This window comes from Ruditapes philippinarum, unplaced genomic scaffold, assembly GCF_026571515.1.
Source record: "Ruditapes philippinarum isolate M1 unplaced genomic scaffold, ASM2657151v2 ctg694_1_1_1_1, whole genome shotgun sequence".
In the NCBI taxonomy this organism is placed as follows: Eukaryota; Metazoa; Mollusca; class Bivalvia; order Venerida; family Veneridae; genus Ruditapes; species Ruditapes philippinarum.
The window spans coordinates 81,108-98,566 of record NW_026854267.1 but is presented as its reverse complement, the minus strand read 5'-3'; the positions used below and the strand labels follow the sequence as shown (position 1 = coordinate 98,566).

At 31.2% G+C, this 17,459-nt stretch overlaps 1 protein-coding gene across 1 annotated transcript in view; it reads right to left on the bottom strand.

Moving 5' to 3' along the window:
- Window positions 1-3,215: 3,215 nt before the first annotated feature.
- The window catches only part of LOC132739590 (ceramide glucosyltransferase-B-like), a 31,603-nt gene continuing 17,359 nt past the window's right edge, over window positions 3,216-17,459 (bottom strand). Inside the window, exons 4-8 of the mRNA XM_060727324.1 lie at window positions 14,806-14,907; window positions 10,969-11,081; window positions 6,960-7,138; window positions 5,811-5,971; window positions 3,216-4,831 (exon numbers count right to left, since the gene is read on the bottom strand). Of these exons, the coding sequence (XP_060583307.1) occupies window positions 4,554-4,831; window positions 5,811-5,971; window positions 6,960-7,138; window positions 10,969-11,081; window positions 14,806-14,907 (833 nt within the window). The 3' untranslated portion in view covers window positions 3,216-4,553. The remainder of the gene's footprint in view (window positions 4,832-5,810; window positions 5,972-6,959; window positions 7,139-10,968; window positions 11,082-14,805; window positions 14,908-17,459) is intronic.

The following is a 17,459-nucleotide window of genomic DNA, read 5'->3' as shown; positions in this document are numbered from 1 at the left end:
CCAGGGCAATGGATTCTCAGTAAGTGACATATGTTAAAAGTTCGGGAAACTTACTAGTGTAAAAGTTCGGTAAACTTACTGGTACAATTCAAGTTCAGAAAACTCACTTAATATTTCATTAAAATTATTTATGGATTTAATCAAATTTTAATAGCAGTGTCAAAAATGGACCCCTGCTATTAGTGTATACATCTGAGCAAGCCTACACATTTATGTTCTCCCTGACTAGACTATTTGGCTATCTCCTCAACCTCAAAATTTTCTTATTGAAATCCCTCCAATTGCAAATGAACTGTTCTCAACTTAAAGCAGGATTATTCCATTACACAAATTAAGACGGGTATCAGTTAAATTTGGAAATTAACACAACTTTTAACTGAATGAACATTATTTTGACAAAGTTGAGACCCAAATTTGAAATACCATATTTGTATTAAATCATTGCTCTTCGGAATTTATATGAAACATTTCTAAAAAAATTTAGACTGTATAAAATATGCTGGTAATAAAAACTCAAAAAAGAAATTTCTTTTTAGGTAAGACAATTCAGAACATACTGGGGTCATACCTTCACATCATGCTCAATATTTCACTGTTTTACATCAATATACAAAACAAATCACTGTTAACATTTAAGTAAGTTATTTCGTGTCAAAACTTTTTACAACACAATTAAAACAATTGTTGTTTTTCTAATATAAAATATCATACAAAACACAATTTTCTTTTTTACTACTAAGCTTAATACAAAATTATCGACAGAATAAAAAGAATTTTTCTTGGTGTACAAGTTATAAAATTGACTTTTTACTGACATGTATTTTTACTGCCTAGACACACATCTGGCCATAGCAGTCTTTACAAAACTTCACTACATAGCATTTGAATTTTGCTTTAAAAGAAAAGGGTGGTGGGGGAGTGGGGGAACACATTCATATCTTTAAACACAAATAAAAAGCTGTTTTCAAGGTGTTTTTTTTTTTTAAATAATGTACTTAAATAGTAAAAATTACAATTTACTAGTCATTGAACATTGAACTATGATTACTTTTGACTCATCAATACACAAATAAAAAACTGTTTTCAATGTTTTTTTTTTTTTAATAATCTACTTAAATATTAAAAATTATTAGTCGCTGAACTTTGGACTACAATTACTTTTGATTCATCAAAACTATAAATGAACATTTCCTATATAAAAACAAGCTACAATTTTTCAATTGCCTCACTCTGGCCTTTTGTAAAAATAAAGTTTGATTGCATTGTGCTTATCAAAATCTACCTTACTATTTCATTATTAGCTAACACAAATAAGAATTACATATAGACTTTAGTGCAGAAACAGGAGTGATTTCGAAAAAAAAGAAATACACACAAAAGTAATGTGTTGCACAAAAAGTTTCAAAAAACATACAGTGAAATATTAAATGTCTTTGGTAGCAAAGGCAAAATCAATTTAAAACTTCAGAACACGATGAGTCAGCACTAAATAAAGATATATTTACATGGAAATTTATACTGGAATGTGTACAAGTTCTATTAAATCTATGAGCACCTTTTGAGTTTGCTTTTTTTTTGGTTTTTTTTCTCTCTTCAATATTTAACAAGACTATTTCTTAGTTTAAAAATTACTGGTTTCCTTCACATAGGTAAAATAAAGTCAACATAGCAACATATTGCTTCCAATCTACCAGTGCTAGCTTTTTAAATTCAAACAAAAAGGAATAAACCATCAAAATTAAAATTGCCTTTTTTGCTATTGTAAGTATAAAAATTCTACAAATTTGATAAACTATTTCTAAAAAACAGCTTAAATCTACATTTTTCCTAATTTTTCTCTTTAAATGAAAGAAATTTTCTATCAAGAGAACTATTCTGTCAAAGACAACAGACATATTCTGTCGATATAAAATTTCTGTCGAGAGAAATTTTTCTGTCGTCATGCCTCCGCAGTTTCCTGCAGGATCGGACAGGTGTGTTGTTGCCAATAGCAACATTCCCTATAGCAACATGCTGTTTCCTTGGTTACAAAACCTTTCTATTTAGATTTCCTCCATCACACTTGCATTGTATTAGTTGTACATCAATCTCTAATCCAGTTACCATGGAAACTGCAAGTTACTTCACAACTTATAATAAAATGGTAGCAATCAAGTAACCATTCAATATTTCAACTCGCACATTTGAATCTTAAAAGTTTCATCTATTCATTTAACATTCGGAGAGAGACATATTTCACATGGAAGTAAAACACAAGTGTACACACTTTTTTTATAATCAAGTTCCTGAGGTAAAAATGGGTTCTGAAATATAATCAATTCTATAATTTATAAAAATTAACCAAAAGCAAATATATTTTAATTCTTCAAGTTAGTGTTGATTTTTTATTAGACTTCATTTTACGCTTCCAGATGTTAACTTAAGGAATTTATTGATAAAGATATCAAACTAAATGCAAATCTGGTGGTAACAATGTAATGAACATTTAAAATGGGGTATCACAAATATAACAATGATATAAATGGTATGAAAAAATTCAAACAGTGCTCTTTGATGAACCTTGATTTGTATGTAAGTTGAGAGAGTGTTAAATTAAGGATAAAGGAAGAAAAGTTAACACAAACTATTTAAGGGGTACAAAACTTTCAAAATCCTTCCAGTGAAAAAAAAAAATGATTTTCAATTTATAAAAAAAGTTTAATGAATAGATCTGCATAAAATTCAATTTAATAAATTTTTATATAAAATAGATGTCACTTGACTACAAAATGAAAAGTAGTTTATTTTTTCTATTCAAAAAAATTTACAATATTCAAAGATACCAATTTCACTAGACAACACCTAAATCACTTAATAAAAGAATTTTACTGTAATGAGACGTAAAATGGTTACCTGGTATGAAAAAATCAACATAATAGTTTTACTCTGTCCGCAAAAAAATATATTTGACAAAAAAAATCTTTAAAAAATTCCATAATCTGAAATACAATTCATATAAAAACTTTTTTATATAAAATTTAACCATAGATTAACTTTAACTTAGTTCTCTTACATGTATAAATTTCTAGTAAAAAATCATTAATAAAAATCTGCAGCTTTCTTGTTGTTTTAATCAAGAAGTTTTTGTAACACATATATATTCATTTTCTAGCGCCTAAATTTCAGATAAAACTTTTAAAAACAAAACAATGAAATATAATCAAAATATAGGCTATTATTTTTTGATTTCTGGAACACACGTCTATTATAAATAAATCTTGCTAATGTTGTACGAAAAAACTGCATTGTTATGGCATGTCTACGATACATTTACATCATGAAGAATTTCACAATCAAAATCACAAAATCAACTTATTTCTGTACCCTTCATTTATAGCATTTCCATATATACACACAATTAACTTTAAATTAAAGTTCTATTTAATATTACTCTTGATTTTAGAGACAAATATAATATATAAATACAGTTTTAATGCAGAGATTCTGTGATTTACATAATGCTGTACAAAACAATTTATTCTTAATTTTGTATCGAAGGACAAAAAAACAAACAGTTTGATTGATTAATCTAAATTTCATAGCAAAAAAACAACAAAAGTTTAATTATCCAGTATGTAACTCGACCAAAAAAACAAACAATTTGATTCATCTACAATTTATGTCGGAAGAAAAAAAAGTTTGATTACCAAGTATGTAACTTAACCAAAAATCATACATTTTATTTTCTGCCTAATTTGTTAATGTCCTTTTGCTTGAGTGTATCTGCCAGTCTTATTAATCAAGCATCATTCCTTTTGCTTAACTTTTAAGTCTACATACACATGCAAATTTCATTCAATCATTTACTCATGAACCAGTCTCCGATCAAAACATGGCTGATCGACAAGCCTTGCGAAAAGTTTGAATTTTCTTTTCTGATTTACTATTTACAGGCCATACTGTCCAGACAAACCCTTCAAAAGTATTCACTTATAAAGTAAATTTGAAGTTGAATGTATCTGTTCTATAGATTTGTTAGATCTAGAAAATCTTACAGTGCTACAATTATAAAATGAGTGACAAACTCTATGTAAAGACTTTTGAATTAGCATAATCTATATATATGCTGTTATATACAGGTATGCAAATATAAAGGTCAAAAAGGTAAGCTAGAAAAAGCTAAATATTTCAAACGCGAGATTAATCTTCATTGTTCTAATCATATCCATGATTAACAAATGTAAGTACTATTTAAGATTGAGACATTGTCAAGTTTAATTCTTCAATGAAATAGCACCTTGTTTTAACGTTCCAAATAGGGCCTTTTTTTATATAATGAAGCCACTACTACATACTTTGAAAACTATTCATTGATCTCAAAAAGATTTAAACCATTTAACAAAAATATCATGTTCTTGAATACTACTCCTTCCATCTAAAAATCTAGTTCTTTTTCACACATATCCACTCCCTATAAACAAAATTTGGTCCTGTAATAATCGGTAATGTTTTGCGGAGACTGGCGTTCTCATTTTTTTATGTACGAAAGAAAAAATCACAGATATTTAAGATATTCAAATCTCTTCAATTGTGCCACCCCAACGTAACCGATATTTCCGGTGCCGCCAAACAATCGCCGACGAGAAATGACCTTTCAAGGAGAGATACGATGACGTGCACTCTCTAAATAACCATGCACACAGGAACTCGAACTTGCTGAATGGCAGCGGACCATTCTGACAGATGTTAAGTAACGTATAGTCTACTAGAAACCACACCAGCACGTGCATCAAGAAAAATGCCATTGATGATAAACCGAATAAATACTCTACACACCATGATATAAGAAGACCTGAAAATAAAACAAAAATTAAATGAATTTGGGTGACAGCAAATTACGGTAACAATAACTCATCTTTTTTACTGCAATACCACCTGATTAAAACCAACACCTTAAAAATATTTGATGTCCAATCAAATATATGCATTTGATCTTCAACTAAATACAAAACTAACATGTTAAAAGTTTCTTCATCATTTCTAGCATAATAGCATTGGAAGAATATACGGGTGATTCTGTTTGTTTTTTCAGGTACAAGGGAGCCGAGGTAGAACCACTTACCATCCGTAGATAAAATTGCAACTTTTTGATAACTTCCTCGGTCACTGACCTTTACAATCAAGTCACAGAAAAGAAGCACTCAAGTAGAACCAGCAATCTTCCAGAAACAAGCTTGAAGAAGCTAGCTTCTTCACATTTGATATCAATGACTACCAGTATCTAAAAAAATATGAGCAAGTTTTCCAATCCGGACACCCGTCAATTTAAATAATGAATTTGCCCTGCTTTGAATATGGATCAGCCTATTGTTATGCTCAGGAATGTCGGCATTAAAATAAGAAAACTTAGCCGGATTAGACTGCACAGAAGTAAGCAGAATGTTTAAGTTCTATATACTGTGTATTTAGGTTTGTTTACCCTCGCCACTGAAAACATTACCATATTGGCAAGCAAAGTTTAACACTGGTGGCATAATTTCATAATATGGGCCATGCCACAACAAAACCAAATTAAATGGGTTTGCGACCAGCATGGATCCAGACCAACCTGCGCATCCTCGCAGTCTGATCAGGATCCATGCTGTTCGCTTACCAACCCTATTACAAGTAGAGAAACTGATAGCAAACAGCATGGATCCTGATCAGACTGCGCAGGCTGGTCTGGATCCATGCTGGTCGCAAACGCACTATGTTGGTTTTGTCATGACACGGCTCATATAAGTAATTCTCCTTGTTAAACATTCTAAGATTCAATTCCAAATTCTACAAACCTTGTAAAATACATTCAGAAAGAGGCTCTAAAACAAGAAGAGTTGGTACAGTTGCTACGCGCAGCCTTCCCCACCGTGTCAATCTTTGATGGAAATGATCAACACTGTACGCACCGGAATTCTGCATGGCTAGCATGTTACTTAATTTCACCTTAAATCCTCTGAAAAAATAAATCACAACTTATTAGGTTTATTGAAATTCAAAAGCACAAATACAATGGTGTACAATAAAATCAAGGTATTCTTGCAAAGCCAAAATTTTGCATAATCAACATTTCAGAGTATTTAGCAATGTTAAATCCCTGTGAATATTTACTTTTGAGTTCTATAAAATTTATATGATATATGGATATTCAGATATTTAGTGATCATTTGCTTTTCGTTAAAATCTTCTATAAGAAAAATAAGCAAAATTTAATATCTCAAAAAAAATTCTGACTTTACAGTAAGATAAACTGTGATGCAAATGATCAATTATCCACAAATTAATCAAACCAATCAGAAGTTGACCGCTGCAATGACTTGCACAAACTTTTCATGTACTGTCACAGATATGACCATGAAACATAGCTAATACAATCATTTACACCTCTTACCCTTTTCCACCAGTGTAAAACCAGGTCAGCATGATCATATCTGCAGTCTGACCTGGCTTTATATTATTGGTAGCTGAACTTTGTCATATTTTCATATTGAAACCCCTTAAACTTTGAACAGACTGTAATAAATTCAAAGCACTGCTAACTGATTACACAAATTCAGCAGGTTAGGGGCTAAGCTGCAGCTGACCACCTTGGACGGTACATTTACATAATCTCAAGTTTTACATTACATCAAAACTGTTAAAGCTCATGGTGACTACTCAATTTGTACGACCACATTTCCATAATTTATGTCAGGTACAAACAGGCATCTTGGTGGAAGCATATCAGTATATCATAGCCTTTGACATAAGTATTTATTTTGACCATTTCATTAATATCGTATATGCAGTCATTAATACATGTATATTTGTTGACATGTTTAACTGTTAGCAAATCCTAGCAAATAAAGTAACATGAGATTAATTTTAGCGTACAAATTATTTTTTTGGTTATCATTGATGTCACTGATTGGTATGATGTGTTGTGACCTTGACGTTGTACTTACTGTTGGACCGTTTGATGAGCTAAAAAGAAATCCTCGGCAAGATATTGAGCAAAATGTTGAAGTCCTCCCGCCCGTTCTACAATTTCTTTCCGGATCATGGAAGACATTCCGGTGGAACAGTTTATACCTAAAGCTATCGCTGTCAGCATGTTACGCGCTTGCATTGTACCGAAAAACACCTGGCAGAAGGGGGAAAAAAAATACCGAATTAATTCACAGTATCATAATAATTGTCAAAACTTAACATCTATAACATGGACCAGGACTAAAGAAACTCACATTGCAGCTATAAATCTGTCTATAAGGTGGGGATAAAACATTCTGTAAAATGGGGGATCCCTTGTTAGCAATAAAAACAAAGTTTACAAGTGAAAATTGCATATTCGGTTCATTTGGGTCTCTTTGTGAGTGCAACACATCTCGCTCCCCTCTAGCACTGATTTAAACAGTAATCAAATTTAAACACATTAATGTATTAGAATCAATGATCCCAAGGACTAGTAAAATGATCTCTGAGAACAAGTAAAAATGTAACACTTAAAAAAGAAGACGTAAGGCGCTCTTCCTACGTACTTATATTTTCAGAATCAGGCAATGGAGTAGAACAACTGACCTTCCGTCAGCCAGCTGGATATCTTCCTTACATGACCCAATTTAATGTCAAAGGTGAAATTCAAAGGGACCACATAAATATAAATTTTAATACATTATTTCATATATAATTCCAAGAACTTTTATCACAATTATTCAGAATCATTTTAGTATATTTTGTTTACACAAAACTTTTAAAGGAATATGATAACTATAACACTCAGAGAGAAAACAATATGTCAACTACACTATTATGTTAAAAGAACACTCTGTTAGTACCAGAAAATGCAAATGTCTCACACAATATAATACCCCTACTACAAACACATCCTATCACCTCAAAATAAAACGTCAAATTCCATAATTTTATTCTAAATTTTCAGTTCAAAGTATGGAAAGCAAACTGTAACAAATTCAATTTCAGTTTGTTTGATTGAAGTCTGTTTAAGACGACACATCCTCACTAAATTCTATTTAAGGTTTTTGTCCTAATTTGCAATTTAAAAATCCAACTTTTGAATGAAATATACCCTCTCAAGACTGAAATTGTAAAAAAAAAATAAAATGCCAATGCTGTAAAAATCTCACCAGTCATATAATAAAAAGTTCATATTATTGAAAAACCTGTAAATACAAAATATTAAAAATTATGACTAAATAACTCTACAATGTAGTATATGCATTTGAATACAGCAATATATACTTCAAAATTTCAGCACACAAAACTTTGCCTTAAATGTCCAGAGTATTCACTTTTTATACTGTATATAAAGTCTAAAAATATTTTTTAAAAACCATTAAATATGTGAGTTGTTCAGATGACTTTTGTTAAGATTACTACCCAAGTAAACATTTATGGTGTTGTTTTTGTTGTTGTTTTGTGCTATGTAAGACTTTCACAGGCAAAGTATATGCATGCTGAAGATAAAAATTTGAAATGAAAAGTTTTTGACCACACAGAAAAATTATCATATGTTAGTCAATGTCAAGTGTTATCTCTAATTTTGAACATCAGTGCATATCAATGTCACATGTACATTATTTAAACAGGTGTTAACATTGTCTTACTTTAAACTTTATACTATAAAATGTTAGATATTTCCTTTGCTATTTCTTTATCAAATATTAACAGACACATGAAAGTGCATGACACAGCTACAGAAAATTAAGCTAAACTTTTCTAAGATCATTTTGCTGAGAAACAAACTATGAAAAAAGTGCTAAAAATCTGGTATTTTAATGTGCGAATTATAACCTACTAAAACATTAGCTATTGCTGTGCAAATTCTATGAATTCCCTGACCTTTTCAAAAAATCTATTCAAGTTAACATATGTTTTACAAAAGTACTTAATTTTAAGACGCAGTATCAATTTAAGGGCCAGTCAATAAGTACGAAAATAGAGGCTTATGTTCGAGTTAATACAGAAATAGTCAAAGAGTAAATAGACTGATAAGATTTCTTCTACTTATTAATATGATATTTGTTATGACTAACAGTTCAACTACAAGTAAATATAATGTATATATATTTCATAAAATACATAAATGAAAAGAGTGGTCAATAAACCTTTCAAGTCAGATGGATTAAAAACGAAACGTTAGTGCAGCTAATCCTTACTATATGCTCTTAAACTCTGAAAACCAAACAAAATATAAACATTCATATATATTTGTAAGTAATGTACAGTGTGCGTCACTGGCGGGATGAAATGTGCGTCAAATTATCAGGGAAAAAATCTTGATATAGTTCAATAGTTCAACAATTCACCATGTCATGCATATGATTATAAATGGTTATACATAATGTGCGTCACTGGACGGAAAATATGAATGTGCTTCAAATTAACTAAAACATATCTCGAAAGAGTTTTATTATTTAACAATTCAACAATTCATGCACATGAACATAGAAATTATATATAGTTATAAATTATGTGCGTCACTGGACTGATTATTTGAATGTGCGTCAAATTATCTTAAAATAGTTATTAATGAAATATTTACATAGTTCTTAGTCAGGCATCAAAATATTTTCAGAGTCACTAGTCCTGCAGAGCAAGTAGCTACTAAACCTGATGTGCAGGCAACATTTTTCTACTCTCCCTGCATCAAGTTCTCTTAAATTCTACTTGTAATTACGAGCGGACAAGTGAAATTTTCAATCTCTGCTTAGTTCATACTAATTCATATTGAAACATAGTTTTACATATTGCACTTATCATAGAATGCAAATATGGCAATCTTGAACTGAACATACTATTTTTGCTAATTTAAATTTCTACAACTTGATCATAAAGTCTAATGTAAAAGACGACGGGCAGTACTATATGCAATTTATCCTTTAATTTAGTAATGAAAAGAAGATGCAAATCAAAGTGATAATGATTCTTTTGTCAGATTTCAAGTATCACTTTACTTTCATAAACTTAATCAGCATGCATGAATATTGACAGCTTTTGCACAATTGGCAAAGCACAGTTTGGTGTGATACTTTCCCCTGCGGAAAAAAACTTTTTCATTTAACAAAATAATCGTAAGGACCTATATTGTAGGGAACAGTTTCTTGCTTAGCATGCAAGACATGCTTAATTAAAATTGATTATGTAATGAAATGTAGTTTTTAACTCTGAATCAAGGCAAACATGTGTTTATGGTACTTGAGGTTACATACAAATATGACAACCCTGTGTATATCTTGAACTTTAAAGAACTCCACTGAAGTCCAAAGGCCTAAAACATAAAATTTGAATTTCATACATAATTCAGGTGGGGCACAGTCCCACTTAAAACAGAAAGATATGGTAAAGAAAAAAAGAAGAAAATATCTAAAGAAATAAATTGAAAATTTTCTTTTGTGACATTCTTACACAGATTGAGTAAAAAGCAAAGAAATGCTTTTCAATTTCCAGTTGTTTTGTTTGTTTTGTTTTTTCACAATCAAAATAATCATTCTGGAAAATGCAGTCAGCAAATGATCTGACTTTTGCACAAAAGTTATTGGTACAGACCCATCTATATCAAATTGAATATCAATCTCAAAAAAATTATTTCAGAACCGACATGTTTAAATAACTCAGTGGAGTCCCTTTAACGTTTCAACTGGGGGAAAATGGTAAAACCGTAAATACATGTGTATGGAATATCATGCACACATAAAAAATAGGTTGGGAATAATCGCAACAAAAGAATGGGATTTCCCTCCCCCAACACCCCATCATGAATCAAGTATGAACCCAAATAGAATTAAATGATGAAAACAGATTTTCATTTAATCAGACCAGCAATGGTTAAATTGCTTAAAAACAAAAGTACAAAATTTACTCATATTTCAAATTGAATTTTTTGCACAGATAAAACGCCATTCTTTTGTTGTTTACATGTACCAAATGTCTTTAAATCATATTACACATACATACCTTTTCATATATTGCGGCAAATCCTTTACGATCGCAACAAAAAGGCATCTGTAAAACAAGCCCTGTATCAGCAGTCATGTGACCCACCATGTCCATTAGAACTTCTGGTGAAGCTAAAAATAGAGAAAAAGTATGGCATAAAATAAATGTTCAGGAATATTGAGTAACCTAAGAAAACATTAGCCCCCCCCCCCCCCCCAAAAATGAGTTTCATTTACACCAGGGCGGTTATGGTCATATGGTAACTTTCAAAAGAAAGCAAAGTAATATTCATTGTGTATGGTGCACTTTCAAGGATTCTATTTATTCTATATTATAGTTTACACAAGAGGAAACATTAAATTTGTCCTGGGTCTATCAATAGTAATCATTTTAAAATGAATTGGTTATAAACAAATTTTATATTCTGTTAGAATGATAGCTTTGATCTGTATATAACATGTTCTACAATCATGTACATAAGGTAATTCATTATTTTTCTTGTTTGCTTGCTGTCAAAGGTATATCTACTTTCACTTCCAATAACCATGAAATTATGTTCCTCTCCCATAGGGACTAGCATTAAGGTTGAAGCTATTGAGGATTGCCATTCATTTACAATTTTGTACAAGAATATAATGTACTAAGACATCAATCAAGTACAGCATTTTATTCAACTTATTGAAAACATCCATAAATAATTAAGAACTAATGTGACAATAGCCTCAGTGCGTATCCATATATTCTAATCAGCCAATCATATTCTTGGAATCTGCACACTTAGCTCAATATAGAGAGCGTTGGATTACTAATGCCAGGGGTCACCGGTGCGATCCTAATGGTTGAGGTGTAATTTCTCTGTGACAATAATTGATCTTAGATATTAAGACACATGGTGATTTGTCTCTCATAGCAGATTTAGAAATCATTATATAAGATTAGAAGTAAGTTTCCTGCCTAGAGAAATCGGTAATTTCTGGTTAGTTATCCAAGAAAGCTGATAAAGTGGATCAACCAGTGAGATATGGCCAAAAAAAAGTGTTAAAATTAGCATCAAAATTTAATAAACCAATAAACCTTAAAACCTAGGACGCTCGATTTTGTATTTTTGATGTCAAAATCTCTAAATCTCTAATGGATGTTTCAAGCAAGATAAGTAAAATTAATAACAGACATATAAAACAGCTTTGTTCAGTGTGAAAATGTCTGTCCTGAACGCCTATATCACATGACTTCATGGACATTATAAATATATTTATAGAATAAAATTTATTATCATTGCAAACTGGCTCTAAACAAATATCTTATCAATTATTACTGGCAAGCACTTTCTATATTGCCTCACTGATGTTCTTTTAACACAGACTCTTTTACAATCAACTTTTTCAATTCTGTACAAAGCAGAGCAATTTCATTATACAAGTTTTGGGAAGCTTTTGGTTATCTCAGTTTTAACCAGTAACATTATTACATCATATCTTTGGTATTTTTTATTTAATAAAAACTGAAGCTGTTTGAAAATTTGCAGCATCTTATCGATTTTTACAACAAACTTAATTCTAGGAATTTGATTCTTTTTTCTTTATAATTCTTTGACGGAAAAACTTCTTATTTCAGATATAAAAACTTACTGTTACCATTAGTAACGTTTTTATTTAGAAATAAGATCTTTTATTCAAATATAATTAAAGAACTACTTCCTTGTATTTAGGAGATAATGACATTATATTAAACTATCATAACAATCCCCTATTTTACTATAATGCTCCATTCAACTGAATTACATAATAAAGTCAAACCTCTTAACAAAGGCCACCTAAAGGAGAGTGGTCATTTTAGACAAGAGGTCTTTATTTGGAGTGTTACTCTTAAATCAATGAAAAATTGTTGAAAAATGGTCTGATACTTAGTCAGAGGTGATCTTTAACACAAGTTTGACTGTAGTTTGTTAACAGGTAACATGATTCCGGTTGTGACAAAATAATGTTGAAGATTATTTTGAAAGATATAATTATAATGCCGAAATTATATACCAATAATTGCTATACAGTCTCTTTTAAAATGTAAAATAAAATAAGCATCCTTTGAGTAAACAGAGAAGAAATACGCTTAAAACCCTACACACTACTTAAACATAGTAAGAATACAATCATAGTGTCATTAAAAATCTTTTGAAGAAAGGACCAAAATAACTTGACCAGTAATAGGGAATTCAGCTACTTAAATATAGTTTATGCATTCTGCTTTCTAAACTCATTAATAGACCAATCAAGTAAGAATTTCCAAGCTTTCAATAAATTTCTGCACTTAAAATAATTTTCTTCCTAGTTTGGTTATGATCAATTAAAATAGTATGATTTTGAGATTTCAATTCAGTAAAAGTGAAAGCAATTAACTTTCATTAAGTCATTAAATATACAGTTCACAGCTGACAGAGCTATCCAAAGCAATTTTTACACTGTCTGTACTGTATAACAAGTTATGACCGCCTTTGAAATACATAGGTTAACTAGAAATGTGTCCATAGGACACTGATGCCCCCACACGCCACTGTTCTGTCAATCTTATGACTCTAGGTCAAATATTTTTTGGACTACATGTGCCACAAATTGAAAACTAAAAATCAACAAAGGGCCATAATTCTGTTAAATTTGGTCGCAGCAAAAATTCCTTCCTTTACTACCATCTACACATTAAGGTTGTTAATCCCTGGAAGTTTAAGTAAAATCTGCCATCCGGTTTAAGAGGAGTTGCTTTCACATAATTTCTACATAGTATATAATGAAAAAATCAACAAAGGGCCATAATTCTGTTAAATTTGGTTGCAGCAAAAATTCCTTCCTTTACTGCCATCTACACATTAAGGTTGTTCATCCCTGGAAGTTTAAGCAAAATCTGCCATCTGGTTTAAGAGGAGTTGCATTCACAAAATTTCTACATAGTATATAGTGAAAAAATCAACAAAGAGCCATAATTCTGTTAAATTTGGTCGCAGCGAAAATTCCTTCCTTTACTACCATCTACACAATAAGGTTGTTCATCCCTGGAAGTTTAAGCAAAATCTGCCATCTGGTTTAAGAGGAGTTGCGTTCACAAGATTTCGGGACGTACGGACAGTCGGACGGACGGACAGACGTACGGACACTCGGACGGACAAGTGCAACGCTATATGCTCCCACTCTGTGGGGGCATAAAAAGACATTATGCCCATCCAAGTATAAATGTTTAGTTTATGAGAGTAAAAGTCAAAATATCTTTACAACCTGCCATAATTGTTTTCAATTTTATATTTATCTTTGCATGATTAATCAATAACCCATGTTTCCCATGTGAATTTCAATAAAATGTCCATGGGAATTTATCGGTAATATTCAGTTGATTATTAAAGTCAGGTAGGTAAGTCTTTTTATATGTAATACAGTTTCTATATTTTATCCAATCAATAATCAGTAGTTATCAATAATCAATTATTGGTCAATAATCAATTATTATAGACAACCTTTTGCAGGAATCAAAAAATATTTTCAGAGTCTCATCCTGCAGGACGAATAGCTTCTAAAACCAATGTGCAGTGAAAATTTTTCTACTTGTCCTGCATTAAGTTCTCTTAAATTACTAGTGGACAAGTGGAACTTTTTATCTCTGTTCTGAAATATATAGCTTAACAGGCTTAATTTAACAACTATCCAAAAGGAGCATGTTACTTGTAAGAAATCAACAACATCACATTAAACAGTACAGTGTCCAGTCGCCAATTTTCAGACTGTAACCCGACAACTGCAAAACATGCATGTAATAATTATAGCAATCCAAGTTTTGTTGGGAAAACTAACATAAATCTAGCCAGGGTAGACTTACCTTTTATTGAACTGTCTGATATATTTACAAGGTCATATTTGCAAGCTTCAAAAGGTTTCATCATATTATTTACTTTCCCATTTGGTCCCACATATTTCATTCCTGAAATTACAATTATAAGAAATACTTAATTATCAATAATTTAACATATTTATTTAAGCTCAATAGCAAAAAAAGTTGTTGCAAATTATATCACTTTTGAGTCTGCTTCCTGGGACCAATCAACACTCAAGTGTCCTATGAAGAAACATGGTTCTGACCCAAGAAGGGCTTGAACTCATGATCCCTGGGTTGAGAGGCAGACACCTTAACCACTAGGCCACCACTCCCCTTAATACTAAAATAAAAAGAAGAAAGTATAGAAAATAAGTGACAGGAAATTATCACATAAACAGATTTTAGGCCAGTATTGTGTAATTGAAAGAAAAAAGCGAAAAACAACACCATCAACACCACCAACAACAAAGGGCCATAATTCTTCTAAAACTGATCAAATCACAAAAACTCAAACATATGTGCATATGAACTTTTGCCAACCCCAATCAATTTGCTAACCTGCAAAAACAAGTGTCCAACACAATCGAACTAAAATAAATTTGTATAAACTAATCAAATAACCAGACTTTTTTTTGGAAGTCTGGTTAAGAAATAACTTTTAATTTTTTTTTTAAATCTCAGTCAAAAAGTCCCCCTCCCCCTTGACCTTCACAATTTTTTGCACTATTTCAAAAACTGATACATGTACATAGATGTGATTAACATTTTGTTATCAGTGAGTATTACTAACAGTAAAAACAACTGACACATAGAATACTTTTTCGTATCTGTATTGACAAATGGCCAAAAAATATTGTGAAAACATACACAACACAGGAGAAACCATGTTAATGCATCATTTAAACTACTGACAAATACAGTCAATTATTTGTGCCATCACGGCCTTCAGTTGTTTACAAACAACAGATTTGTCCTACTTTGGGGACGTCTAAACCAGGAAATTAAGTAATTAGTAAACAACAGACAACTTTTTGTTAAACATTTTGTTTAAAAAAAATTTTACAACAAATTAATTTTCTGGAAATGGTTACCTTTAATAGACATTTGAGTTTGTTTCATCAGAGTAAATTTTTTGTTTCAAAATGCCTTCTTTTTCATAGTGAAGTTCTTTGTAACAAGTCAAGTACTTACATACTTAAGAAAAATCTATAGACATTTGGGATTATCATACATAATATTGAAACAAGACTTTATTAAACTTTAATACAGGAGAGTATTCTTACAAGACTTTATAACAAGACTTTTTTAACTTCATCACAGAAGAGTATTCTAACAGGACTTTAAAATTCTAACTTCATCCCAAATGAGTATTCTAACAAGACTTTATTTAACTTCATCCCAAAAGAGTATTCTAACAAGACTTTCTTTAACTTCATCACAAAAGAGTATTCATATCATTATAATGAAGTTTACACTGGCACACTTTTTGTATATTTTAAGCCTTTGGTGTAATGTATTTGTCCAGCTTTGAATTTGGAATTATGATATAAAGCTTAAGGAAATTTTATATCACGGCACATAAATTTAGCTACCAACAGTTATTTAGTCTTTAGACTGCATGGATGTGCCGGCTGGCCCGGTTCTATACTGTTGGTAATTGCCAATCCATTTTGATTCCAGTAGGTAAAGGGTTAAATCCTGAGTACATGTATATTGGACTATAATTATCATAAATTCATCTTTGTATCAGTTTATTCATGTTGTGCAAATCTTCTTAAATTTAATCCTGCCTAAATATTGAACAGAAGTGGAACAGTTTTATTGAAAAAATATTTCAGTCCTGGAAAAAAGATTGACCCTAGTCAAAGTAGATGATAGTGCATATTGAAATGTATGTAATAATAATGTTCCAAGGGAACATAGTTTTTTTTTAGTGATTCAGGTGTCTGCCTCTCAATCCAGAGGTCATGGGTTTGAGCCTACTGTGACCTCTACCAAAACCCTCATCCCAGTGTCACCACATGTAAGATTAACACACCCATTCCTAATAGCAAATCTTTAAATGGAAAATCCCACTCAAACTCAAATTCCCGATATAAAAACTGACAAATTTTCTGGAATTCATTCCGGAGTGAGGTATCAGACAGATCTTTCCACACATTTCGTTGTCAAATTTGTGGTCAGTTCCAGGAAGTGCACCTTAGAATGGTTCAAAAAACTTTTATTATAAGCATCAAGCTTTTATCACAATCAAAGATTAGGAAGAAAAGTTCACTAGAAATTAAGATATCTTAAGGTTTGTTTGTTTGTTTCATTTTACACCTTTTCCCAACAGTATTTCAGTCATATAAGGGTGTAGTTTCATTACCATCGTTCCTGGAGAGTTACACCAGTACTAGACTACCTTCCTCCGCGCTAAACTACCAAAGCATCTCCCGGGGATCGAACCCACGCCAGAGAGGTAACTGGATTAGAAGTCATCGACTAACCCCTCGACCACGGAGGCGGTATAATATCTTAAGGGGAAATATGGTATTCTATTACATGCTTAAATGAATTACACTTTTTTTAAGTACTTGTGAAACAGAAAAAACACTTTAAATTTTCTAATAATCACAGAATGAATATTTACAATGTAAATATAGAGACGACCTTGT